Below are 27,950 nucleotides of genomic sequence, written 5' to 3' on the forward strand. Positions count from 1 at the left end.
TTTCTAATTTCTACCCGTTTGGAATGAAGCTTATTGTGTGCGTGTGCGTGTGCGTGTGTGTGTGTGTGTGTGTGTGTATGTGTGACTGTGTGTGTGTGTGTGTGTGTGTATGTGTTGATGAGCTGCCAAAGCCTTCAGTAGCAATCAGCAGGACTACGAAAAAAGGGAAGGAAGGAGTGGAGATGAGACAAGAAATGTGGAAAGATTCACATGTGTGAACACAGTCAACATGCACAGGTTGAAAATTAGAAAAAGACAGAGGGAAAAAAGATGGAGAGCGATAGAAGGCCACCAGTGCCCCAGCTAGGAGAGAAAGGGTGAGGGATGTGAGTGTGCACACTGGGTAAAACAGAGAGCTAGGAAGGAGGGAGATTGTGCTGATATTTGGTGTTTGGCTAATAAGCTTAGTGGCAGAGCTAAGCGCTAAATGTCAGCCCTGATATATGTCTACAGCTCTGCTTATGTCAGCTAGACACACATTTATACAAACATACACATGCACACATAGGCAGATACTTGGACACACAAACATATGCACTAGTGTGTGTTTGTGTGTATTTCTGGGTGTGGGTCTGTATGTGCATCACTTCCTCTCTGTATGTGTCTGGATTCTCAAGTGACACAAGATGCCGTGACCTGAAAATTAAATCTCAATCTGTCTGCCACCTTCTCACCCAGCTCTCCCTGTCTCTCCTCACTCTCTCTCACCATCTCTCTGGCCATTTATTGGGGAATGACTTGTGCCCTATTGGCTGTTTGCAGAGTCTAGGTCGTCCAATCGATTGTCAAGCTTATGTGAGATGGTGAGCTCAATGACTGCTGATGCAGACCAGAACGATGCAAAAGTATCCCAACGCACATGGACACACCCACTCATGCGTGCACACACACATACAGTACATGCACATGCACCATACAGACCAACCAATATGTTAGTTGTCATCAGTGGTAAACTGCCACCACAGGCCAAATGTGATTTAAAGTCACTGAATGGGAAGTGACAATGTTACCAACGTGCAGATCATCAAACAATAGCAAATCCCCGGGGGACTAAAGCAGTGAGTTACAGAACACTATTGATTACATACGCAAAGTGCACACACTAATGAAAGCTTGTGCGTCTGCAAATGGAAACATAGCAGGCACAAGCGAAAATGAATCATCCTTTTGTATGTACTGTATGTGTGCACATGTGTATGTGTGTGTAGATGAACGTCATGGCAGATAGCTCTCATTTAGTGTTTAAATTGCTTTTATGTTTAATACGTCTCTTCATTAAGAGATACAACACGAGAAGAGTTCTGTCTTTTATTACTATGATTACAAAAGGGATGGAGTGAGAGAGAAGGACAAAAGATAGTGAAAACAGGGCAAAATGTAATTAGCCTCTGTGTGTTTCTGGCTTTCAAGAAGAATTTGAAACCCTTATGTAATATATAAGTGTGAGTGTGTGTCTGTGTGTGTGTGTGTGTGTGTGTTTTCACACTCCTCCACAGCTTGGATGGTTTGTAGCCCCGGGCAAGCTTTCAGACTACAGGTTGGCTATTTAGCAGACTGCATAGTGGAGGAACCTATTTTTTGTCAGCCTTCTGGTTGTAAACATACCCACCACACCACGGAGGCCCCTTCACACTGGGAGCTTCTCTCTGAATGTTTTTTCAGCCTTCACCTTGGGGGTTGGACTTCAAAATTCACTGAGACTCATAAGGATCAAACTCACAACCTCAAACCTTCCAAGCAATCCTTTAACAACATGAGCTTTTTGGTCATATATTTCACCTTTATCTCCACGAGCCTATGAATCTCTCCATGTGCTGGACTGCTTGGAAGTTCTGAGGTCCAATTTTTACGAGGCTCAGTGAATTCTGAACTCCAACACCCAGAGTGAAGAAGCACAGGCTCTAAGAAATACAGTTCATAAACATTGGACCAAATGGTTCATGGTGTTAAAGGTCTGTTTTGAAATGATCAGGTTGTGGGTTCGGTCCTCTTGGTTATAATTAAAATAAATTCAAAATAAGAGTTTCAAACTTAATGATTGCATGATTTACAGCATGACCAACAAAAGTCCTCAAAAATGTCCCTGTTGGTTCAGCAGTTAACTGTTGCATAGGCACACACACACAAAACCACACACACGCAAGTACACATTCCTAAATTACCTGTAGAAATGTTTGTGGCTGAGTCCCTACTGTCATAAGAGAGATTTTTCAATATAAATGAGATGAACACCACCAAAAAAAAAAAAAAAAAAAAGCCCAGATGACATTGACATTTGAAACTGAGCATTAATATTATTATTACAAAGTAATATTCTTCAAAAATAGTTTTCTATGTTATGTTATGCTTTTTCAATTAATTTAATTTATTGTAATGTTCTGAAATATCTAATTTTCCTGACATTGCTAATTTTGTTGTTGTTTAATTGCATTTTATAACCCAGTTAAGAAAACTGTGTTTAAAAACGGTTTACAGTATAAAGCTATTATAGTATTACACTATTATAATTATAATGAGCATCACCATATTTAGCATAATAATAACTGCACTTTAAAAAACCACAACATGTCAGATAATTGTTAATTACCAGGACCATCTCGGTCATTATCATTAGTATATCATCAATGCTGCATTCTTGAGTTTGCTGGGACATTATATGAGAAATGGGTAACACATCATTAATTATGTGCTGTGTCTCCTTAACGATGAGACCTTTAAAACAAGACCTACTGGTAGGAATGTTTAGTCTCTGTTAAAATACTCTGACCTAATACAGATTATGTATACAGTGTGTTTTACAATAATGCATTTTATTCTCCAGTGGTACTTCCTTGGTCAGATATCAGGCTGTGTTTATACATCTCTAAACAGAAATGAAAAATATATTGACAACACTTTTAGGGGCATCAGGAAAAAGCAGAATGAATAAACTAGGATTGCCTTGAGTTTATGGAGCAGGAGTGTTTACTGTGGAGGCACTCAGTCCAGCCATCTTCTGGGTGCTCTAAGGTGATTTTAGGGACCAAAAGGCAGCCTGTGTGCTCTGTGTGATTATTTGTGCTCTGTGTGATTATTTGCACCGAAAATGTTTTAAATGGGGAGGTGAGTTAATGTAAATTTTATAAGCGTAAGTTTGTGATTCTAATTCCTTTTAAACTGGTCATGTCAGTCATTTTTACACACTTCATGCCAGTTTGTTATATGAAATGTCACATATTATTATAATTTTTAAAGCCAGTAACAACACTGTGCTCAAAGAAAGAAACATAAACCGAGACACAGCGGATAGAAAGAATGAAAGAAAAAAAAACAAACATAAAAATAAATAAAACAGTACAGAATGGAAAACAAAAGAAAGACACAGAAAGAAATGAAAGAAACAAAAGAAAGATGTCAGGAAAAGAGACAAAAGAGTGAAAGAAAATAAGAAAGAATTAAGAAAGAATAACAAAAAGAAAGACAGAGACAAAGTGGTGCAGAGAGAGAAGAAAGGGATAGATTGGGTTGTTGTGCGAAGCTGCACTTGACTCTGTGATGTTCCCTGAGTTCTGACAGCTCCTCTAGTTCAGCACTCCCCTACCTGACACTTCAATACAGCCTACTGCTGCTCCATGAGCATCTTTGTGTGTGTTTGTGCATGTGCACATGTGTGTGTTGTGACTCAGAGAAAGATTGTTTAGGGATGATTCCTGTGAATTTCTATGCCTACCTTTAACAGCGGGCTTGCACGCGCTTGTGAGCACATGCACATGGGTGAGCATCTTAACTGCCACCGAAACCTAATTCTGTTCCTTAATTCAAAGCAGAATCGAGTTGAGCCGACATACGCAGCAGGGGTAAGCGCAAGAGGGAGGATGTGTGTTTGTGTGTGTGTGTGTGTGGGTGTGTGTGCGTGTGTGTGTGACAGCAACCCCCCTGTGGTGAGACCTAATTTAAAGTGGGGAGATGAACAGAGCTCCACAGTGAGAAGCAGCCCCTGACAGGAAAAGAGACAGACACACACACACACGCACTCACACACATGCACGCACGCACGCACACAAAGCAAAAATGAAAAAGAATGAACCAGACAGAGAGGAAGTTACCTTTACAGAGAGCGCGGGGAACCCAGTTGGTGCCTCTTTAAGGTGCAAAAATCAAAATAGAAAGTAACAGTCCTCCCTGTTTCTCACTCTGTATATCCGTTCGCATGTGTAAGAGTGCGTGTTTGATTGTGTATGTGGTTTCTGTGACTCACTGGGTTTAGTAGCACAGTGAGAAACAGCTCTCCCCCACGGATGCTTTTGTCCAGTTCTTTAGGTCCGCCAGGGTATTCCTTATAGTAGATGGTGTGAGTAAACAAGCCACATGTCTGACGAGGCAGCACCTACACACACGGAGACATGCAACAAAGGGAGGAGTTGTTAATATGTTTTATATCTTCAGTTTAAACAAAGTACAAATGTATCTTATAATGACAGTCAACTAAGCAAAATATGATCAGGAGGTACTAATTTGTGTTGTATGCTTTTATGATAAAAAATGAGAATATGTTGTTTTCAATGACTCATCAGAGTCATTCCACTCAGCTTCCTCTGGAGCCACAAATGCTTTATTCAACTTTTTCCACATAAAAATTTGTGCTCCCAGAGATCTGTAAACAGACTTTTATATGTAAATTGAGTTTCCCTTTAAGTGGTATATGAAACCATGTTACAATGATTTTAGATTGAAAAGGAAACTAAAGCAGCTAGTGCTGTGTGAGGTTTTTCAAATCACTCACCTTTTTCAAGGCCTAAGTACAAACAAACCAACTTGATAGAAGACTTAGAATAACAAAAATAAGCTAGCAGCATAAAAAAAGACAGATGTGTGGATGAAATGTTCAGCTATACAGTCAAGCCTTTCTACTCAGCAGTTTCTAAATATGAGAAGTGGGCAACTGAGCAGGTCAGGGATATTCTGATGGGTCGCGCCATACAGCATATGGTAAAGTTACCTATCGCCATGAAGAAGCACAGATGCCAGTTCTACAGATGGTTCGAGTCACATTCTTGCAGAGTGTAACAGACCGTTTTCACAGCTGGCATTTTGACTTGTCACAGGATAAAAAACACAGGTGTAATTAATAACATAAATGATGGCTCCTGTTCCATTTCAGTGTTCCAGTTTGAGGACTCTGCTATTGTGCGCGCTGGCTCACTGACACAGCCATACTGGGACACTTAAATAGAAAGGAGCCATCATTAAATGTTATTAGTTCCACCTGTGCTTTTCTTGTAATGACAAGTCAACACGTCTGCTGTGAAAAAGGCCTATAAGAGTCAAATTAGGGGTGTCAGAGGAGACACCATTTACTGCCTCCAGTGTGCTTGGGTTTTGACTCCTGAGGAGCTGTCCAGCTGAGATTACTTCACTGCAGCAGCAGAGATCCTATTTTCATGCAGGTGCATAGCACAACGCATTGATTTGCACTGGTGAAGTTAAATCTTCCTGGGGCACTGTTTTTTTTTTTTCTCCCTCACTAACACCTGTTTGGTATTTTGGTGACTTGCTGTTTACCTAAGCGGGATGAGATGATAGTGGATTACTTTTAATCCCACCTCGAACAGGTGCGCTGTGCACCCTTGGCCATGAAAATACTAAAACTACACCGTCACACCTTTTGTGTGAGCTGCATACTCTGTGCCATGATTGGCAAAAGTAAAGTCACACATGTCAATTTCCCAGACTCCCTTTATCACTACAAGTAAATATGACAATGTTATGGTTGGATAACTGACAGCAACAACTGATGCAACAACAGTGACATTGTTTTTGTCTTTAATTGTATGATCTAATGTTAGAATAATCAGGGAGTCTTTACAGATTACCATCATATAACACATGCCAAACAAGCCAAAAAGTCTTTAGGCCAATGTAACTATGCATTTAAATTACTTCATGCTTATATTTTTAAAAAAGCCTTAAATGATGTGCCCAAAAACATATAAACAGCCATGAAAGAATAATATAGTGCTAGATTATGTGTTTAATAGCTGATGAATTAATTGCCTTTTCATTAGATCATTAAATGAGGAGAAGAGAGGAGGAGAAGAGGAGAAGAGGAGAAGAAAAGAGAAGAAAGTCTTTATTGTGAACTCCTTGTGGAGCACTTCTCTGTGTGAAATAGAGAGTAAAGGCTGGAAGCGCAGATATTGGTTTATCTATAAAACACTGCAGACTCGTTCACACTCACACATACACAAGAGAGAGAGAAAGAGAGAGAGAGAGGAGAGGCAGAGAGACATTGAGAGAGCGAGAGAAAAGAGAGAGAGAGAGGCAGAGAGACATTGAGAGAGCGAGAGAAAGAGAGAGAGAGGAGAGACAGAGAGAGGAGAGAGAGAGAGAGAGAGAGAAGGCCACCAGAGCCACAGACACTCAGCACTATTTCACCAAACCAATTATCCACAGAGCTATAGCTCAAACTGATATAGTACATTTTAAAAAGAAATACACACACACAAGTATGCATGTTTGTGCAGGTGCACACACACACACACAAACCCATATCTCAGTCTGATTTGTTCTGATACTGTGGGTCCAGTGGGTGGCTCTCAATCTGCTGACAGAGACACACAAACACCAATTTTACAGCCTTAAGACAACATGCTGTCCTCCTCTGAGCAAACAAAGATGGAGTGAGAGGCAGGGGAGAGAGAGATTAATAGACAGAAATTGCAAGAAAAATTGGAAGTGAAAAAATGTGAAAGGTAAAGAAAATGGGGAGGATGTGAATGATGGCCCCGAGTAACTTTACAAGAGGTCAGGAGGCTAGATGAATTAGTGGAATCTGAGAGCTCGCCAGCCAGTTTATGGTGAAGTGATTTAAAATTCAAATTCAGCATGGACTGAGTTGCACATACATACACACGCACATACCATCACACAAACTGCCTCTCAGAAAAATGTTCCGCCTCCAAGAGCTGAGTTTGAGTTTGTTATTTTTCTTTTTTTTCTTCTTCTTCTTTTTCCTAGGCCTCCCTTTGCTATTTAGTCAGTGCAGCATGCAATGTCTTGGAGCAAGAGATGGGCCTTTCCCTATATTCCTGCTCTGCTTTCACACTGCCTCTCAGATTTAAATATTTAATAATGACTACAATACATATTTGTGTATATGTGTATATATTATTATAATTTTAATTTTTAATTTTATTTTATGTGTATATGTATACTGTTTTGTAAATAGAATTTGACAGAACAATGTGACTTCAAGGTCCATTTAGTACCTGTTGTGTAGCTTTTGATCATATCACATGATTTTGGTCAGCACATGATGGTAATTTGCTGATGATGAGGATGAAGATTGCTTTCAAGCAACTAGAAAATTGAAAATTTTAACATCTGCAAAATCACTGACAACTAAGCAAACTCTATATGCTGATGAAGGTCATGTGACATAATCAAAATCTCTGAGGGATAATTACAGAGTATATTGAACTTGAGAGCAACATATACTGGTTGACTATGAGACCACCATTAGCAAATAAGTCTAATTCATATGGGCTCACACACAGACGTAATTTCATACTAACATTTGCTTCTGAGAATTAAAAAATGCCTGTACTCAGCTGCGTTACATGAGATTCCTCTAGAAGACCTCTGAGCTAACTAGCTAGCACTGGAGGAGGGTGGTGTCTCTTGGACAGAGGTGGCTGTGAGCTGTGTTTTTCTTCCCTCACTCTGGAGTCTAGCTTAAGCAACATGATCACCAAGTCATCACAACTCCCTTTATCTCCTGAAAGACCTGAGAGACGAGAGTTTAGCTGATATCTCTACGTGATCACCATTTGACAATGAATCTGATTTGCATGTGTCCTTGCCCCTCTACCAGTGTGATTTCAGTTCATGAACACAATTCTAAACTCGAAAAAATAGAAAAGAGGTTTACTCCAGCCAATAAAACCCATCAATAGTTTTATTTGAATGACAATGGAAACAAAAGTTTCAAAAACAGTGTTCAGAGAACAGCAGCATCAATCACTGGGGTTGAGAGTAATTTTTTGTTTGGCGTTTAATTTCATTTCAGACTTTACCTCCTCTTCAACTTTTCTTCAAACAATCTTTTCTTCTGGTGTAAAATAAAAGTTTTTTTTTCATTTTCTGCCAGTTTGTTCTTTGTTGTTTCTTCCATTTTCTGTCATTCTCTGTGATATGTCATGTTGTTAAGTTTTGAATATGTTTTTTATTTATTTATTTATTTTTTTTAGTATTGATAATGTATAATATTACATTATAGCCTGTCAAACTGTCAGCTTGGTATTGTATTGAAAGGAAGCTGGATTAAATGGCTGTCTTTTAAGATGCTTTGACAAGATGACAAGAAATAAAAGCAAACTTCTAAGACTGATTAGGAAATTGACATAGCTGTCTGTGCAAATTGTTTGCTCAAGACCCAAATACAGCAGAACACCGTGGACTGGTAATTTCGGTGTCAGATGTGATTGGTTCTTTTGTCAATAAGGGAGCAGTTGTGCACACTGACAAAGAGCCTGACTGACAGGTGAATGAAGAGGAGGAGGAGGACAGACAGAGGGAGGGACGAAGACAACTTGCTTAGGTGAAATGGGTGACAAGAGTTTTATTCTATTGCTGTCTCAAACAGTAACTGATGAATCACTTATTGAGGCATTAAAGTGTAGAGACGCTCTCATCACTAGATCCTTATTCTGTGATACACACACAATGCACATATACATACGTACAAACAAGCACACACGCATGCACACAGAAAAGCTCACCCCTTCAGCCACATTGGAAAGCCATTTAAATACTGAATCAACGTGGACCTGAGCATGCTGTGGTGAGACGAGGTCAAAGAATTCATATCGCGCGCATACACACTCAAACACACACACACAAGCGCAGAGGTTACACACCACGCACAGCATCATTGATTTTCTGTTTAGGACCACAAGAAACAATCAGCACACAATTTACTATTCAGCAAACACTTATTTGCACAAAGAGACAGCAGATGAAAACTGTTCTTCAAAGTAAGATAAAAGAAAAGAGCAGTGAAGCAACACATCCAAACAGACTCTCGTACTAGATGATTCTGCATTTAAGGCTTGCTTTGATTTAGTTCCTCTAACAATTTACAATTCATTGTTTTAATTTCAGTCAGATTGAATTAAGCAAATCGTTTTTCCTCCTGGCAGGCAAGGACACTACATAACGTGCTTTGAGTGTTTGGTTTGATTCACGAGCCCCATGCGTGATCGACCGTTTTATGCTGCGAAACACGCATGATAACTTTTTTTTAAAAAGCACTTGGCTGTGATATTTGTCATGTTTATCTGACCAGCCTCACCTCTCTTTGTCAGACAACACACACATCTGTCCTCTGTCTTCCAGGCCAACATATTTTATAAAATGTGTCTGCACACAGCACCAACACTGACCTGTATCGTGGGAAAACCACAACAAACAGCTGTGGCACAACAACCTTAATGAATATTACCTCTAGCACTATAAACGATGAAAAAAGCAGGAAAAAGAATCAAAATAGTGGGGAAAAATATTAAATAATCATGAAGATACAGTATTTGCCTGTAATATATAATATATATTACAGGCAAATATATATTTAATATATATTTTAAATGAGAATGTCTGAAAATGTCTTTTTGGCACAAGAAAACATGAAATCGTCTATTACAAAAATCCAGTATGCATGTACTTGTGAAGGTGCCAATCAATATTTTATATGTATGTGTCAGCTGATCACAGTGCATTTATGGAATGCTTTTCACAGAAATGCGATTAACCGTGTTGTCCCCTCACCATGATGTTGTTGTGGATGAAGCCCTTGCGATAGCGGGCAGGCTTGAGGTGAGGGTACTCTTCTGTGCTGGTGACTCGGATGTTCCACACACGCCTCCAAGCCTCGTACAGCTGCAGGTGTACCGGGTAGACACCTGAGTGGTGAGGGGCCACGGCATAGCCCATGTCCACAGGGATGTTGTGCTCCTGAACAGGGGAAGGACATACACACACAGACACACACGTGAGGGTTATATACATAAACACAAAAGTTATAGTGCATTTACAACTCTGGCAAAGGACATGAAAGCAAATAAACACACAGAGCCCGACAGTCTGACCTTGTACAAGAAGCACGTGGTTTGTGTTGTGTTTGTTACGACGCTGGCCTTCGGGGTGGAAATTAAAAAATATATAGTTTGTGTGAGCATGTGTGTGTGTGTGTGTGTGGCATGTGTGTGTGTGTGTGTGTGAGCATGTGTGTGTGTGTGTGTGTGTGTGTGTGTGTGTGTGTGTGTGTGTGTGTGTGTGTGTGAGTGTGAGGGTGGATGGTTGCTGGGTACATCTCGCAGACTGATGGTGTTGTCCTTGGCTCTGACACACACCTACACACACTGTCAAAGCTAAGCATCAGTGGCCGGGGGATGAGGGAGTGGCATATGTATGTGTGTGTACAATAGAGGTTAGGGATCACACTTTATGATCATGCTCACCTTCAACAACATGAACCAACCTCCCTCACTGTACTGTGTGTGTGAGACAAGACACAGTCACACAAATCATCACCACCCTCTCTCTCTCTCTCACACACACACACACACACACACATAAACATACCAGAAAAGCACAGCAAAACCAAGTAGAGCAGAGCAACAAAAAGCACTCGACCTTGTGGACTTCAGATTAAACAGGAGACATTAAAAGGGGCTCAGGTGTGCCCATCAAAATAAGTGCATCACCCCCAAATGGGATATTTTCCTTTGTTTTGTTTTTTTTGTTTTAGAAAATGAGTTCATGACAGTACCATTTATAAAAGCATCCTTACTGTTTGTGTGTGTGAACAACATCGTTCACACACACAAACAGTAAGAATACAAATTAGTCAAATGTCGCACACGACAGGTGCCCAGCCCACATGGGCTTAGAAGACACCAGTTACATTACATACAAAGGCAAAAGAAAACAAAAGGAAAGCAAGCCAATATACAGTATGGTACTATATACATACGTTAAATCATTTATAACAGATATAAACAACAACTTTAACAAACAACTTTCTCATACTCTGATAGTAAACACTGTATTATACTGTCTTATAAACAACATTCAAACATTTTCAGGAACAAGTTAACTTGAAAATCATGATGAAATGGACAGTGGACTATAAAATGCATTTTGAGTAAAACTATTTTCCTACTGCATTCTGGATCCAAACTTGTCTCTTCAACATGTCTTCAACATAATTTGCATTAGCACAACGCATTAGGCAGGAAGTGTAATTCCTCCCATATTTTTTAAATCAACATAATAGGGGTTCGTTTACATTGGACACATCTGCAAAACATGTAAACTAAAATTCATTTTAAACAAAAACCTAACAACACGCAGGATGTGAATTCCCTTCACATGAACATCATGTAAACAAGATGAGGACTGCCCCCCTTCCCCCATTCTTTATACTGCATACTGTGAACTTTTGCACTTTCCCTGGTGAATATACTACACATTCCTCCAACTGTACAGCTTGTTCATCTAAGTAACACACTGTACATATTTTTGTTCATATTTTATTGTAAATTTTCTATTATCTTTCTTTATATTTTTTAAACTTACTATGTTGTATATGAAAACCTACATGGCAATAAACCTAATGGTTTCTGATTCTGGCGTCTGATTTTTTTTTGTGTTTGTGCTGTTGCAAAGACACAACACTTACAATTACAAAACAGCAACAGACGTCCTTGAAGAAAAAGCAATCATGGGAAGCATGCATGATTAAAAGGACACACACACAAAAAGCAACAACAAAATAGACAGCTGCAAGAAATGTGCATGCGTGCGTGCGCATCCATCTCACCAGAGCGAACTCCTTGTTGAGGACCATCTGCTCCAGCAGTGAAGACTCGTTGTGGAAGAGGTGAGGCTGCATGTGGCTCCACATGTGGGGAAACCACCAGAACTCATCCACATACTTCAGCAGTAAATCGTCTCCCTCATCCTCCTCCACTGTGCCTGCACACACAAGAACACAAGGGCACACAAGGACAAAGAATTAAACATGTACAAATGTGTGCATCATGTAGATTCAGAGAATATCAAAACTTCTCTCTGGCGTAAGGTTATAGTATATCATCAAGCAACAGGGTTATCTTAAGGTTATGTTGCAGTCTGATACCATGGAGATGAAAAGTGATGCCATAGCAATAAAAGATGCTATGATAATATGTTCCATTCTATATCGAATTTCTTCTAATTACAATCATGTTCAGTCTCACCTCTATTTTTCTTTCCCAGTGTATCCTACTTCTTTGTTCTCTTGCTGCAGATTTAGACACTTTAACTAGGAAATCAATAAAATCTGTCCTTGGAACCACAAGAGAGCTTAGAATGCACAGCAGTGAGTCACAGCCTCACAAATATGCCTGTATAAATATTACTTCGTAACTCAAAACCGAGAGATAGTATGAGATTTAAAAAAAAAACATTTTTTATGATGAACAGGATAACTTATCACATTTACACTCCATAAGCCAGTATGGGACTGAGTACTCCCACTAAGACCACTGTGCTGCAAATTCATCTTAGTAAATTACATTTGGCAGTGTGCTTATCACTGCCCTTAAGTGTAATACTCCATAGGTAGTTTATCCAAATCTATTATTACAATTGCAATTAAGTATATTGAATTTACAACAATGGTCATTTCAAAATTAAATTATTTTATTTTGATTTCATTTTGGCAGAACATACATGACCTCTCTAAACAACTGTTATTCATCTAATATCATGGCAGCAGTAAGATGACACATGATTGTAAACTATTTACTGTATGTTTAGATGAACAACAGAAATAATCACTGTAAACACAATTGGTTCAGATCTAAATTTGAAATGGTAAATTCTGGTAACTGTAAATTTAAAAGGTACACAATCTCTATCACAACTTCAACAGAATAGTTAACTGCTCTTATTAACCAACATTGAGTGTTATCTTAATATAATTATAAATAATTTAAATCATGTTAATTGACTAGTGTGAGCTTCATTCGCAAATGATGGATTGTGCTAGGTCGTAACAAATGTTAATGGTGCAAATTTCCATTTAGAACATTTAGCTTCATCCTGACACTTCACCATGAGAACAAACAGGAGTTTGTGCGTTGTTTGTGTGCATGACCTTTGAGAAAAAAAATGTGTGTGTCCAATGTGACAGTAAAATGTGAAAAGTGGCCCTTCTCTTACATGAAATTACTATATAAGATATGCTAGTTTGGAAGACATGGATAGCTCTTATTTAACAAAGGCAAACTACTTTATCCGAAACCATAACCTCTGCCATTTGGACAATTGACATTTTGAGTGTCTACAGAGACACCCACTGAAATGAATGAAGTGAGGTGAGAATTATTCAGTCTAGTCAGCTATCAATAGCTTTTTCCACCCATCCATCCATTATCTATACCACTTATCCTTAAGGATCTGGAGCCAATCCCAGCTGACTTTAGGCGAGAGGTGAGGTACGCCCTGAACAGATTGCCAGTCTATCACAGGGCTAACATATAGAGACAAATAAACATTCACACTCACATTCACACCTTTGGATTCTGGGTGGAAGCCAGAGCACCTGGAAGAAACCCACACATGCAAGACGAGAACATGCAAACTCCGCACAGAAAAGCCCCGGGAAAAATGGGGTTTGAACCTGAAACCTTGCTGTGAGGTGACACCACCACTGTGCTGCCCAAGTTTTTTCACAGTAAGGTTTTTATTATGTTAGTCATCATTGTTACTGTGTTCATCTGGCACTGGTATAGTCGAATGGAAAGCATATAAACAGAACGCACCTGTGTGGTAGAACTTCCCAGAGAAGCCAAGATTGAAGGTAAAGTTCGAGATCTGAGAACGCAGCTGTTTCTGAATATCAAGGAGAGCCTGTAGATAGATAGATAGATAGATAGATAGATAGATAGATAGATAGATAGATAGATAGATAGATAAACAAACATTAGTGACAGAATTACATTCAACCACTTCAATATGCAGACAGAGCACAGTATATCAAGTTCATCTCTCCCTAACCTGCACTAGCACCAATAAACACCTGATCTGTCTGATTCAGGTCTTATGTCTCTCTGTTGTATATTTAAGTGAACTCTGGTTCCTCTGAGAACAACCACGATGGCTGTGTGTTCTCATCAGTGCTTATCCTATGGCATGACAATGGGAGCAGTCACCAACATGCTGTTATCACAGCGCGCTTCATTATATTTTGTCTGTTTTCTGTGTGCCTGAGTGTTCCAGTGGCTGCTCCTGTCCTTAAAGTTACCTCAGTCTCTGGTTTCAATACTTGAATCAGGATTTTCTCCACTTATTTAATGACTTCATTAGTTTACTGGCCTTTAAACAAAGACTCTGTAATGAGTGTTAACTAAAGAGAGTTGCACAGTCGCACACACAGTCACACACACCGACAGTAATGCGAGTTAATGAAGGTCAGTGCATTAGTAGCCTCTGGAGGGTGGACTAATAACCCCCCCTACACACACACACACACACACTCCTCCCTTCCCATCATTCTCTCCATCCATCCCTAACACTACCGAGTAAAATCCTGACACCCCCCACCCCCAAAAATCTCTCTCTCCTCCTCTGCCGCCGCCTCCTCTTTCCGATTCACCCTCTATTCTTCCATCTTCCCACTTCTGAGAACCTGCAGTCGCCTCTCTGCCCCCCTTCCCCATTTGTGTCCCCCCACCCCACCCCTCCCCTTCTCTGAACCTCCATCTCTCCCTCGCTTGCTCCGTGAAAATGTCACATTCTCAGGAGACGGGGCTGCTCTAATTTGAAAGGAAGGCTGAAGCAGCATGGAGGAAAGATCGCTCTCTCCCTTTCTACAACTCTCTCCCCTCGCACTCTCCCACCCCGTCTTATTGCTATCGTTGCACTTCTCACTGTTTGCTCCCACACATATATTTTGTTTATTTATAAAACTCTATTATTCTCTGTATATTTCAATCTGCTGGGTCCCTCTTTTTGGGCTATGCGCCATATCTCTATTACCAGTCTTTGTCATGCTGCTTTTAATCGATCCCCAGGAACCTTCCCTGATTTACAAGACCTGAGCAGCTGATGTCAGAGTGAGGAATCGGTTCCAGGCAGTCTCTCTCTCTTCCCCCCCCCTCTCTCTCTACCACTCTCTTTTCACCCTTTTTCCTCCTGTGTGTGTGTCTCCCAAACTAACAAATATACAGACACATGCACAGAGTGTCTTCATTATCTCTAATCTAATGGTGTTGAAGATGGCTACATGCTGACAGATGTGCACAGCTCCATAATCTGATCCCCTGTCTCCTCTGTTATGACATCCTCTACATCTTACACACACAAACACACACAGGCGCGCGCACGCATGCACACATGCAGATTTGCCTATCCACACACACATAAATGTGTGGATACAAAGACTTAAGAATTAAATTAAGTTTGTAGCTGAGTGCTTTGCATTGTAACTCAATATAAGCTCCCCGATGCACTTGGTCAAAATGCATTATTAACGTGCGTGTTGGTAACTGTGAGAATAGGCGTAGGTGTGTGTCCAAATGTGCAGTATATTAGCTTAAACACCTCATTTGTATTCCGCTACCTAACATCCATAGCAGAAAACAGAAGCGCCATGCTGGAAATTTTTGCGAGACCATACAGCTGGCTTTTGCTTGTTTTAGCCCACTAACTATCACAGTCAACATTTTATCACCTCTAAATATGACTAGTAATGCCATTATGAACAAAGAACCATTTTAAAAACTTTCTTTGTTGCTGCATCTATAGATATTAGTTTGTCACTCAAGAACTCCTTAAAAAAATCTTTCCTTGTTTTGGAAAATTCAGCCCATCCATCCATTATCTATACTGTTTATCCATTAAGGTCGCTGGAGCTATCCAGCTGTCATTTGGGGGAGAGGTAGGGTACACCCTGTACGGATCGCCTGTCCATCGCAGGACCAACATATATAGACAAACAACCATTCACACTCACATTCACACCTACGGGCAATTTACAGTCACCAACTAACCTATTGCATGTCTTTGGACTGTGGGAGGAAGCCGGAGCACCTGGAGAGAACATGCAAACTCCACACAGAAAAGCGACAGGCCCGTACTGGGGTTCGAACCTGGAACCTTTGTGAGGTGACAGTGCTAACCACTGTACCACTGTGAAATCAGCCCAACAAAGAGCCTAGAAAAAAAAAGAGTTCTGAAAGAGGCAATGTGAATTGGGCCATTTCTTTCATCAATGAGGTTGTTCAGCAAGCAACGCTCAAATCTAACACATCAGAGACTAACAAGGAGAGTTTTCAAAATACTCCCAGTTTGCAACTGTAGCACTGATTATGAAACTTTCACAGACACCAAATTGCTCTCTGTGATGGATCAGCTATCTCAAGCATGTTTCAGTACTGTGCAAAGTGGTTTGAATCGCATAATAGGCTACATTTTGTGGGTAAACTTTACAGTTTACTGGTTTCAGTGCAGTTTTAAGGGCAAGTATAAGACAATAAACACTACAATGTAGAATATTGTAACATTTTATTGTCTTGACACTTGAATTACTTTAGAATTTCAAACCCTGTACATAGAGATTTGGTGTGACTTCAATTTATTTGAAACTTTTTTTGAGATCTGACATAGGAAAAGTGTTGGAGCAGGGGCTTTCCAAAGTTATTCAACCAACTGACAAGTAGTTTAGCTATAAAGCTCATTTCAGGGCCTTTAAGAATTGCACTATAGTCTAAACTCAGTGTGCGTGTCCTATGAAAAGGCTCTCCAGATAATAGAATTAATGTTTGTTTGCCAGTTATGGGTTTCAGGTAAAAGGTCCTTAAAACCTGTGAATTGCTGGTAAAATATTCATAACACAACCACATCAGGATACCACAACCAGAGAAATGGTAACAGGATGTTTTGTTAACACCTGAGTGAACCACACAGCAAACAATGTGCAGGGCAGATTGTAATTAAACTTGAGACCTTAGCTATGAGAGCACTACTGTAGATCACTACGAGAAGGAAGAACAGTAGGTAAATACTACACCCAGCAATAAAAAAAAAGAGTAGATATCTAAGACGGAAACATATGACAGAATTCTGTCTCTGGATCTGAGGGACAATGAAGTCCCCTCCTGCTGTTTTTCTGAGGGTAACGGCAGCAGATCTGGGAGAGTTGGGGGGGCTTTAAGCAATATGGAGCCAATCTGTCCACTGGATACTGAGCTCAAAGCTGAAGATGGTTTTAAAACGGGCCATAAGAGATACTTCATAAGAAAGAAGGGGGGATTTGGATTAGCGGGAGGTGGGACTATGTAGCATGTGAGAGATCTTGACAATCCTAGCGATGAAGGTAAACACACACTGGGATTAGCCGTTAGCGATAGCCCTCATTTCTGTGCCCAATCCCACAGCTGCCTAACACTGCTAGTGTCAGAAGCATTGCCAGTTTGTTTTTGTGTATGTGAAAGTGACAGTGTGTATGTGTGTGTCTGTGTGTTCTTGCATGTGTATGTGGTTAGAAATGGAAGAGGTGCCAGCTAGATGTTGGGGTTCAAACAGATGGGAGACAGACATCTGGACAGCTGGCATTCACTGCCTTTCACAAACCCTTTACACCAACCACCTCTCCTCCATATCCCCATTCTGTCATTCTTGCCTTAGCACTCTTTCTTTTCTTTTCTTTTCTATTCTATTCACAGCCTTAAGCCTGGCTGGGAGATCTAAAATAACAAAAGTAATTAAAAAAGAACTTATTTGTGCGTGGGATTTTGTGTACAAACAGTCTGGGGAGTGGGCTGAGAGGAGCAAGAAAGGCACATTTTATGGAGGTTTAAGTCTTGTACAAAAGCAGGTCAAAGTTCTTGATTCATCTACACAAGTGCATGTGTTTGTGTCTGTGCGTGTGTGTGTATCAGTGCATGTAATATGAAAAACTAAACCAGCAAATTTAACTGGGTCAGGCATCTCTATTTGATGAGGAGGAAGAGTACTTTGCCAGTTAACGCCAGTCTTCCTTTTGCTTACTCTTCCCTTCTCTGTCTCACTTCCAGTCTCGCGTGTCAGATTCGAGTCAGTGTAGCTTTTCATATTGGAGCATTTTACAAAATCATCTATTCACTTGCATTTACGGATCCAAGGTACTTGTGATTGCTTTGGCATTGCTATACTTGCACTAAATTCTACTTGGCAGCCCTTCAAGGATTTTTGAGTTTCAGTGATTGCTGTGACCGCAAAACCTGCCTCATTTTGTGCAAGAAAATGCATGGCGCACTGCCACATTCTCAGAGTTAATTTGGAGTAAAAACAAGAGCACTGACAAAAATCGTTAATTTAACCAAAAAAAGTTATTAAGATAATTTTCTTGTTGACATATGTTGCTTAAGAGTATTCATTACAATGACACCATAATGACCATCTTTTTTGTACTTTATGTTAAAAAAACATAAAAATTAAAACCCCTGATACATAAATATGTAACAGCATTTCTCTCTCTCTCTCTCTCTCTCTCTCTAATAGCATAACTGTAAAACTTCTTCTTCCCTGCAGGGCTGACTGTGATAATTTCACTTGTCCAGATCAGGGGGCGAATGAAAGCAGACGTCAGGAAGCATCATGCTGGAAGCAATATCCTGTTTTCCTCTGCCATCCTATATGTCATCTCTTTTTACCCTTTCCCACCTGCAACTTTGTCATTTTAAAAACCATTAAGATCTAATACCCAAGGTTTCTTAATAAAGGCGGCAGCCTTTGCCATGTATTAAATGAATGATGTCGTCTGACAAATTAAAGAATTTTGCATGCCTCTTGTGACAAAAGACCAAAAGCAGTCTCCTTTTTTCCTGCTTCTTTGTGTCTCTTCATTGGTTTTCAAATCTTTTCTCCACTGTTTATGTCTTTTCTTCATTACTTTTGTAATAGTATTTGGCAAAGTAATAAACGGATATGGAATGAGATCAGTTCCATTGACTTAAGTGGCAAATATGCATCATACTTAATTAGGTCTAAAGATTAACTCTAAGTAGGACTGCACAATAAATTACAGACTGCTAAGCCAAAAACATTCAGAGAAGTCTGAATTTTTTGGGGGGTCTTCAATTTTAGGTCATTGCCAGACCAGAGTGATCATGAGCACATGAAAAAACACTTCAGCCTAGACATTTAAGCACTTCATTTCAAACATCACTACCCTATTATCCACTATAGTCACTCATAGATTCTGTGGTGCTATGAAGTAATGTCTAAAATAACTACCTTCTAGCTGGATAAGATGTTAAAACAGGCTTCCTGTTCTGTCCTAAAGGCAAAATTGCATTTAATGGCTTATTAGGCCACATGAAAGTAGCAATTATTTGACTTGCCAAATGAAACAAAATTGTGAAATTGCAAAAAAATTGCCCCACCGTCTCTTTGGAAAAGCATGTTTTAATCTCATTTGCCTAATTATTCCTTTTCAGGGAGTACAAGGGATGGACTGTCACAACATAAAATAGGCAAAAAAAGATGCAGGGGATTTCCTCTGACATGACAACAGTCCTCTTTGGACACTCTAACACAAGCCCATACAAACATGGGGAGAATCTGCACATAACATTGAAAGGTTCAGAGTTGATATGAGATAACTGTACTGTTCACCAAGCCCTAGTAGCTTCCTTTAGATACATACAAATACCAAATATACAGCATGTGCAAAGAGAGTGTGCCTTGGCTTGTAAGTCCACATACAGTATGTGTGCTCACATGCATGTGTGTCCTCTCAACTTAGATGACACCACTTCAGAAAGCACCACAGGAAGGAAAAGAGGGAGAATGCGTTGAGAGAGAGGTTTAGGGAGGAATACAAATAGGCCGGAGATAGTGATCAATGACTCGGCCGTGGAGGAGGGGAGCGAGGAGGAAGGTGAGTGGAGGAGGAGGAAAGGGAGAAAGGAGCAGGTGATAAAGAGGGATCTGAAGATGAGAATTGGACACCCTCCCTAACGACCACTCCAAGGCAGAGGAGAGGAGGAAACCAACACGTGCGAATTAAAAAAAACACACACACACACAAGCACCGGCACGAGCGCGTCATTGATGGGAGTTTTTGACTGGCATCATCCCTCATTTTGAGAAATGTCATCCGCAGGGTGCCTCCCTGTGAATCATTTTAATAGAGGAAATACAGCTGTGTGCGTGAGTGTGTGTGTGCAGACAGGAGGGGGTGTAGGTATTGTTTGTCACCAGATGAACTCATGGGGTGAGTCTAATGAAGAGTGCAGAGAGAAGGAGGGTGGCATTTTAATTGGCCTCTCTCTCTCTGTCTTACTCCTCTTCCTTATTCTTTTCTCGGGGAGAACAGGAGATTGAATGTTGGCTCTACAGAGGTAAAAATGGATTTCTAACATTGGCAGTGCGAACGCCTTGTCCTACTAATGGGTCAATAACACATCCCGTAACATACTCTGATACAGTGTTAGACAAAAGCTGTTCTTGAAGCACTGGAGATGAGAGAGGATTTAGATTTTTACATCTAGTTTGTTTTTTGTGTAGTTTGTGTCATTCACAATTATTGTTTGCGATATGTTTGTGCTGAGGTGTCTTGTAACTGCTATTTGCATATGAGAAAATCATGTTTCAGTGTTTGAATATTTAGAATTTTTTTGATAAAACATTCAGAGACATCCAGACGTCATCTATGGTGTCTGTCAGTCTGACCAGAAATTACCCTACAACAATTTACTTGTTTTACTAAGCCATCATCAGAGCCAACTAGTTTTACACGACTTCAATTTTACATTGTGCTTTCATGATTAAATAATTCCTGGAATTCTACAGGCATTAATCTTTTTAATGACACAAGGAGACATCTTTTCAGCTGTCGCCTTCACCCAAAGCTGGATGGATATTTTGACACGTGGTCTTCTAATATGAGTCATCCTTTCAACAGCCTTTCAATGATATTTTGCTGCAAGGGAAAGACTTCCATTTCCAAGCCCCTCTGGAAACTGACATGATTTACTAGTCAAACAATCGCCACATCACGACAAAGAGAAAAGACATTAAGAGAAGATAACAGTAAAATATGGCTTGCTGCGCATGATTATGAATATGTGCAGTTTACATGCGCATACTAACTTGTCACTTGAAATAAGCCTTGCTCGAACTGTAATCTGACAACTCTACCTGAGGCTCTTCATCTCCAAGGGGAGGGCTGTTACAAATCACCATATTCCTGCTCCTGCACCTCCCTTCCTCTGCTTCCCCATTTCCCTTCAGCATTTTGTTTCTCAGAAATCCCAAAGTTAGCTGCTAGCAGTTCCCCTAGGTGCCACACTCCACCTTCCCCTCCCTTCCTCTCTCCCTCCAACTCTGTTCCTTCATTTTTTTTTCTTCTAGTTCTTCCTCTCTGTGATTGCCAACTATCCTGAAGGAGAAAGTAGAGTAGAAATATGGATGGAGTATGAGTTTTTCAAATGGCATCACTCTCTCTTTTTCTGCCCCTCTCTCTGTCTATCTCTCCATCTCTCTCTCTCTCATCCGCTTCCTCCATCCACATCTCCCTGTCCTTCTGTTATGGCACTGGTTCATCCTCATGTATATTTATGCTACAAAGCTGAAGAGTCAGGCAAACTTAAAATGAAAACTCCAACTAGAGAGGGCTCATTTTGTGAATCTGTACGTGCACGGGTGTGTGTGCCCTGTGTGTGTGTGACTGTGTGAGAATATGCAGTCCTTTATCCTTTTTGGATACAAGCATCTTTTTTATATTCAAGGGTGGAATTCCTCTCCACTTGACCACCCACTACACTCCTGTTTTCTCTGCCTCCCCATTCCTCTCATCTCCTCCCAAAGTTTCAGGCCATGGACAGGTGGCCCTTCTTTTTTTTCAGTGTCTGATGGGACAGGTGTCAGCCACTGGCAGAAAGTGACATTCTAATCTAAAGTACTGATTCAGAAAACAGCCACACATACACATACACACACTTTCATGTCATGTACATCCTGTGACTGCAGTGAGACAGGCAGACACCCCTGGTCTTAGCTCATGCACATCACCACAGAGTAACATACATCTCACCTGTCTTAACAGCCCTTGCACACATACACACACACACACACACACATGAAAACCCACCAAACACAATTTGTTTCCCTTGAATGGCTCTGAGGATGCAGTGGGAGAATGTGACCACAGATTTCAAACAAAATTCCCTGTGCAGGAGCGTTTTATTCCCCACTCCAGCAAATCTGAGATGTTTTCTTTTTCCTCTCAAAAATAATACAATAACAAATAAATAAGGGTTTATATGCATATGAGTGTGTGCGCACACTGTATTGCTGTATGTATACATGCGTCGGAGGTGCACGTCCATCTGCATGTGAGTGTGTGTGTGTTTGCTCATGCAAGCGTGTGTGTTGAAACAATAGATGTCTTGAGAGGCAGGCTGCATGGCTGACTCTCCTTTAGTTTCCCTAAGAGGAGGAACGTGGGAAAAGAGGAATAAGTGCCATTCATCTTTTCACTGGCTCATTCACTACCTCTCTTTCTCTCTTCTCACCCCTCCTCTTTCTCTCTTTCACTCCATGTCTTTGTTCCTTTAAATGGCCTCTTTACTTCTGGCTAAACCTCCATTTGAGATAAATACCCTCTCGCTGTACCCCAACACATATGCACTTAGTACACAACACAGAGAGATGTTACACACAGACACGCATTAGCTTCTCCAAGTACCCCCTCGGTGCACCCGTGCCCGAGCTAAAATACTCTCAAATACACTCTGGTAAAATCTTTTTTACTTACAAGTAAACAGTTCTTATCTTCACCACTGCACTGTCATCAATTACTGTTTTTAGAAGTTGAGAGCAGAATCAAAAATCGAAGACAACACCACTGCCCCAACATGAATTCATCTATTCCACTCTGTCTCTTTCTAACGCACAATTATCACACACACACACACACCACCCCACCCCACCTCTACCTTCACATCATTGACGTTCATGCGTGTCCCTTCCTTCCCGACGAAAATGTCATCTATATCCACCAGAAGGTGCCGGTCCAGACCCAAAGTAAGCTTCCTGTCTGTGAGGTAGGAGATGGCATCCACCAGGATGAGTCTGTGGAGCCAGTAGCTCAGTCCCTGGCCAAATAGCACCCTCCTCACCCCATCATACAGTCCCATGTCCTGTACCACAGTGGCTTGGAGGCCTAAACCGAAGCCAGACCCTGGATTATCGCCACTGCCTGCTCCTGCTCCTTCCTTGGCCCGTGCATGCAGCACAGCCTGGTACGTGGAGTGATTTGAGGAGAAGGAGGTCCAGTCTTCCCCAGGTAAGGCCCCTCGATCCGTGCCGGGCTTGGTCAGGTGGAGAAGGGGAGAGCTTGACACCACGCAGCAGTCCCAAAGCGCCTGGTTGGTCCTTAACACCAGCGGGAGGCCTCGGAGTTTGAGAAGAGGTGGCGAGTTCTCGGTGGAGCGGTAGAAACCTATGATGCCCACTCTGTACTCAGTGCAGTATTGATGCAACAGCTGTCTGTTCCATGTGTCTGCATGTGCATACTTTAACAGATTCTCATAAATGATTAGCGAATATCGTCCGCGGCCCTTTTCTGTCAGCGGCGGAAGGTCGCCCTTCCCTGAGGCAATCTCCATGCGGAACTGGAAGTGTGCTGACTCCAATATAGCCACAATGTCCTGACCAAGCTGGGAGTATTGGGACTCCACCAGAACCAGCACTACTGGGTCAGTGTGGACATGTGTGTGAGGGGGGTTGGGCGGGTACGGGTATGGGAGTTGTCGGTACGGGGACATGGAGAGCGGCTGGGAGCAGGCGGGTTCAGGAGATTGTCCGAGCTGCATGGAAGGGGAGGAGTTTGTGAAGAGAAAGTAAGCAGAGAGGAGGAGGGAGAGGAGACAGCAGGAGGCCAGCAGGAGCAGGAGCCTGCGTAAGTGGCGCCGGAATCGCACGGCCACCGTCATCGCAAACTGGGGAGGTGTTGTGCGTAGGAGGAGGAGATGTCTTTTTTAGTTTGCTGGAGGCAAGTGTGTGTCTGCACGAGTTTGGGGGTTTGACGCGCCCAAGAGATTGTCAGTGTGTGCAAGAAAGGAGCAAAGCCACTCAGGGGTGCGTCATGTCACCATGGCAGATGGAGAAGGGAGCTACACCGGATGTCGGGGAACAAAGGTCTTCATTGAGGAAATGCAGTCGGCGCACTCTCCTTCCAATCCTCACGGAGGAATCACACGCAGATATGGAGCAAGTGATGATTAATGTCTGCAGAGAAAGGGGACAAGGAGAAAAGAAGAAAGAGTGAATCTGTTGGGCAAGGTTGAATAGTATGCATTAGTTCTCTGCCTGCGTGCACATGGGTGTGTGTGTGTGTGTTTGTACCTAGGTTGTGCCACCCTGGGGAATGTGAGGGCACAGCTGGTAACTACAGAGCTGATTGAAAACAACTTGCATCCTTAGGGCTTATCCAACCTCTGGCACACACACACACACACACATACACAAAGTGACATCACAGTTAAAAGCACAAACACAACACAAAAGTCAATCCTCACAAATAAACAACAGCTGGTTGTGTGTTAATATGGCAGCGCAGAGAGGTGGATGGGAGCTCAACTAATCAGTCCCACAAAGCTCTACAGAGAATTCCTCTAATTGCGCCAAACTCTGTGCACTTCTGTCCTATTTCTGAACCTAATCATCTGAAATACCACAAAATTAGAGCTGGAATCCCTTTGCCAGGAGCACTAATCTGGGGGGAACCGATGACAGTACAGAGGAAATGGCGAGCGAGGGAAAAGTGCAAGAATAAGAGAGACTGAGAGAAAGAGCAGAGAGAGGAACAAAATGCAATGAATTATAGAAAGAGACAAAAAAGACCAGGATTAGCATCTTAATGTATGTGCCGGGAGCCAGGGAGAAGAAAAGATCCCACAGCATCTTTTTCTCTCTCTTTTCTCTCCATGCTTCACTCCCCCTTTCTCTCTCTCTCTCTCTATCTATCCACACCCCCTCTTTCTCTCCTTCTGTCTGTTTGAATATCAATAGTCCTTCCTCACGTTCCCCATCCTTCTCTCCTTGTTCCTCGTCTTTAGAGAACACACACAAAGAGAAGGTCATAAAGAAGAGACTCCAGTCATATCCCTTAAATATGATACTGGAAATTGAAAAAACATTTGCTTTCATAAAATGTGTGTCATCCTAATTGGTGCTTCAATAAGAATACTAACCGTTAAACACCTTCTGTTGGGGTTTTATTACTTTTATTACACACCAAATAAATGTGGTGTAGACTGTCTCATGTGCCAAGAACACTCAGTCTTAAATGGGTTTAGAGGGTTCAATTCAAACTAGTGTTTTGAAGTTCACACGCAGGGAAAGCACCAAATCTGACTCACAGCCGAGTGTTTCAACTGTAGGTGAATTGTGGTTGAACCTGTTACTATAGGTATGCGTGTGTCCCACCATCAGGGGCCACAGGAGGGCGCTGGAATCGGATTAACACAGGAGACTTCACATGGAAGTTTTCGCCTGTTATTTCAATAACTACATAACTCCCAGTGGTATTATAGAGCATGCAATATGGAAAAAGAAATCCAAGTTTGCATTGCCTGCAAGTCCCGTTCCAGGCAGCATTTTGTGAAATGCTACGTGAAAAAGTTTTGGAACTATTTTTAAATTCAAATTTAAATTGGAAAGTAAAGATGTAAAATCAGCAGTGTTTTGTCATTTTGGCGTTTTGCCATAATATTATTAGTCTATTTGTTATTTATATTTGCAGTAGTTTCTGGGAGCCAGAGAAAGCATGCAGTTTTGAGTCTGTCTCGTGGTGTTATGCACGGGATAAACACTTAGAACTGGACTCAAAACTCAAAAGCGGTGATAAATCTAAAGTCTATAAAGTCTGCTATCCTGTTAGTGTCGTTAAATCTCGAATGAAAATACAATGAAAAAGAAAGCAACCCCGCATCATAAACATCCCTGACTACAAACAGGCAGAAAGATGTACTCAAACTAACGGCAGATGATTCAATTGACTTTTCCCATTCTGCTTCCTACCGCTGAAGTTTACGTTGAGAATGAAGACCGACTCGGCCACTTACCTCTAACCGAGGCTGAGGCGCTGCCGTGCGGGGAGGAGGCGTGACGGGAGAGCGGTGAACGTAATGCTGCTTCGGGTGGGTCCGGGGCTCCGGTCTCGGTGGCGCACCACTCCCGTGTGTTTTGGATGCTGAAGCGTTGTGCCATCTCCCCTCTCGCTCGCTCTCTCTTTCTCTCTCTCTCTCTCTCTCTCTATCCTCCACTAGAGCAGCAGGGGCGGTCAGGCGGAATGATCCGCTCTCCTCCCCCCTTTCATCATTCTTCTCTTTCTCTTACTCTCGTCTCCCCCGCTGTCTTCCTCCCGATCTCTCTCTCCTCTCTCTCTCTCTCTCTCTCTCGCTCTGCCCACTTGTCCGTTTATCTCTGCTCTTTAAGGTGGAGATTAGGCGGCGAGTAGACGGAGGACCACCGATATCAGGCTGTCCGTTAACGACTGACTGCCGTGCGTAAATGCTCCGGTTTTAAGAGTGCCTACACAAGTGGAGGCGATCGAGGGAGAGTGGGTGGGTAGGTGGGGGGGGGGGGGGGGGCAGAAGGGAGCGGAGGGGAGGGGTTTGATTGACACAAACAGCCTTTTTCTCGGGCATCAGCGATCACGGGCCCCGGTAAAAGCTCACGGCCCGTTAGTTGGTGTTAGTCGGATGAGGGATGTCACACACGGATACGCACCGGTGCAAGTTAATGGCGCGCCTTGCTGATTGCTCTCCTGCTCCTTGCACAAGTTGTAGCACTCAAGGATTAAAAAAAAAAAAAAAAGAGGGAAAAGGAGGAGGAACACCTAGACTGTGTCTGGTGTAAAAATACATTTTCACACAATCGAGAATGGCACCAGTCATGACGACGAATAGAGCACATTTCTGACATTCAGTATTCAAAACACACCTGCTCACGCATGTTCACCAGACACACACATATATGAATCAGCGCCATTATGCCCACTTCTGTAGAATGTCAGTCAACCAGGCACAGCATGTCAATCATACAGTGTTTTTAACTTGATTAGGTGTTCCTTTTTCTACTCCTATAGTTCATCAATCTCCCTAACCTATTTCCACTGACACACACACACACACACACACACACACATCTCAATGGAGCTGGTGGGCCCCTCATTCACATTGTAATGGACTTACAATAGAGCTTATTTAGTGTTTGTGCATGCAGTGTGTGTGTGTGTGTGGAGAGAGAGAGGAGAGAGAGAGAGAGAACACAAGCCAGAAGTGTGAGGAAAATGTATGAACCCCAGAGAAAAGGCAGACACGCAGTCATGCTCTCAGTTCACACACAGCCACCATACAAGTACACTAAGGTATGCACACAGATGCACATAATGAACACAGCATGGAGAAAGAAAAATCATTTTCATACTGGTATATTGCTTTTTTTACTTCTCACTGGAAATGTCCCTATTCGTGGCTCTCAGTTAGTGTAATGACTAAGTAGCTGAGCAGAGAAACAGAGCTTGAATGAAATATAACAGCCAGAATATCATGCCCTACAGAGTGGAATCCAAAGATAATGAAGGTTTGGATTGGAGTGCGATTGTGTTTGTATGTAAATTAGTGTCAGTGGGTGAAGTGTAATTAGAGAGGCTGTTCACCCATTTCCTCCACATTACAAGCTAAGAACCACTTCTGCTATGGTGCTAGTGGGAGACAATAAGCCAAAAAGGAAAACTGGGCAGCTGTGTATATATAGGCTGCAGCGTAGGCTACAATGAATATGTGTTTCTATGCATGTGTGCCGCAAACGACAGAACAATAGCTCCTGAGACAGCTGAGAAAGAGAACGTGCGTGCACACACGTGTAAG

The 27,950-nt window shown here is 41.7% G+C and overlaps 1 protein-coding gene across 3 annotated transcripts in view; it reads right to left on the reverse strand.

The window, feature by feature from the left end:
• Window positions 1–26,597, reverse strand: part of ndst3 (N-deacetylase/N-sulfotransferase (heparan glucosaminyl) 3) — a 41,662-nt gene extending 15,065 nt beyond the window's left edge. The window contains exons 1-7 of one of the 3 annotated variants that reach the window (XM_018695840.2): window positions 26,142–26,597; window positions 24,421–24,512; window positions 23,010–24,303; window positions 13,848–13,935; window positions 11,861–12,015; window positions 9,805–9,990; window positions 4,238–4,366 (exon numbers count right to left, since the gene is read on the reverse strand). In XM_018695840.2, coding sequence (XP_018551356.1) covers window positions 4,238–4,366; window positions 9,805–9,990; window positions 11,861–12,015; window positions 13,848–13,935; window positions 23,010–24,008 — 1,557 coding nt within the window. In that variant the 5' untranslated portion in view covers window positions 24,009–24,303; window positions 24,421–24,512; window positions 26,142–26,597. The remainder of the gene's footprint in view (window positions 1–4,237; window positions 4,367–9,804; window positions 9,991–11,860; window positions 12,016–13,847; window positions 13,936–23,009; window positions 24,304–24,420; window positions 24,513–26,141) is intronic. The other 2 variants (XM_018695839.2, XM_018695841.2) reach the window with 2 other exon arrangements.
• Between the last annotated feature and the right edge of the window lie 1,353 nt (window positions 26,598–27,950).

The sequence above is a fragment of the Lates calcarifer genome, linkage group LG5, assembly GCF_001640805.2.
Source record: "Lates calcarifer isolate ASB-BC8 linkage group LG5, TLL_Latcal_v3, whole genome shotgun sequence".
Lineage (NCBI taxonomy): Eukaryota > Metazoa > Chordata > Actinopteri > Centropomidae > Lates > Lates calcarifer.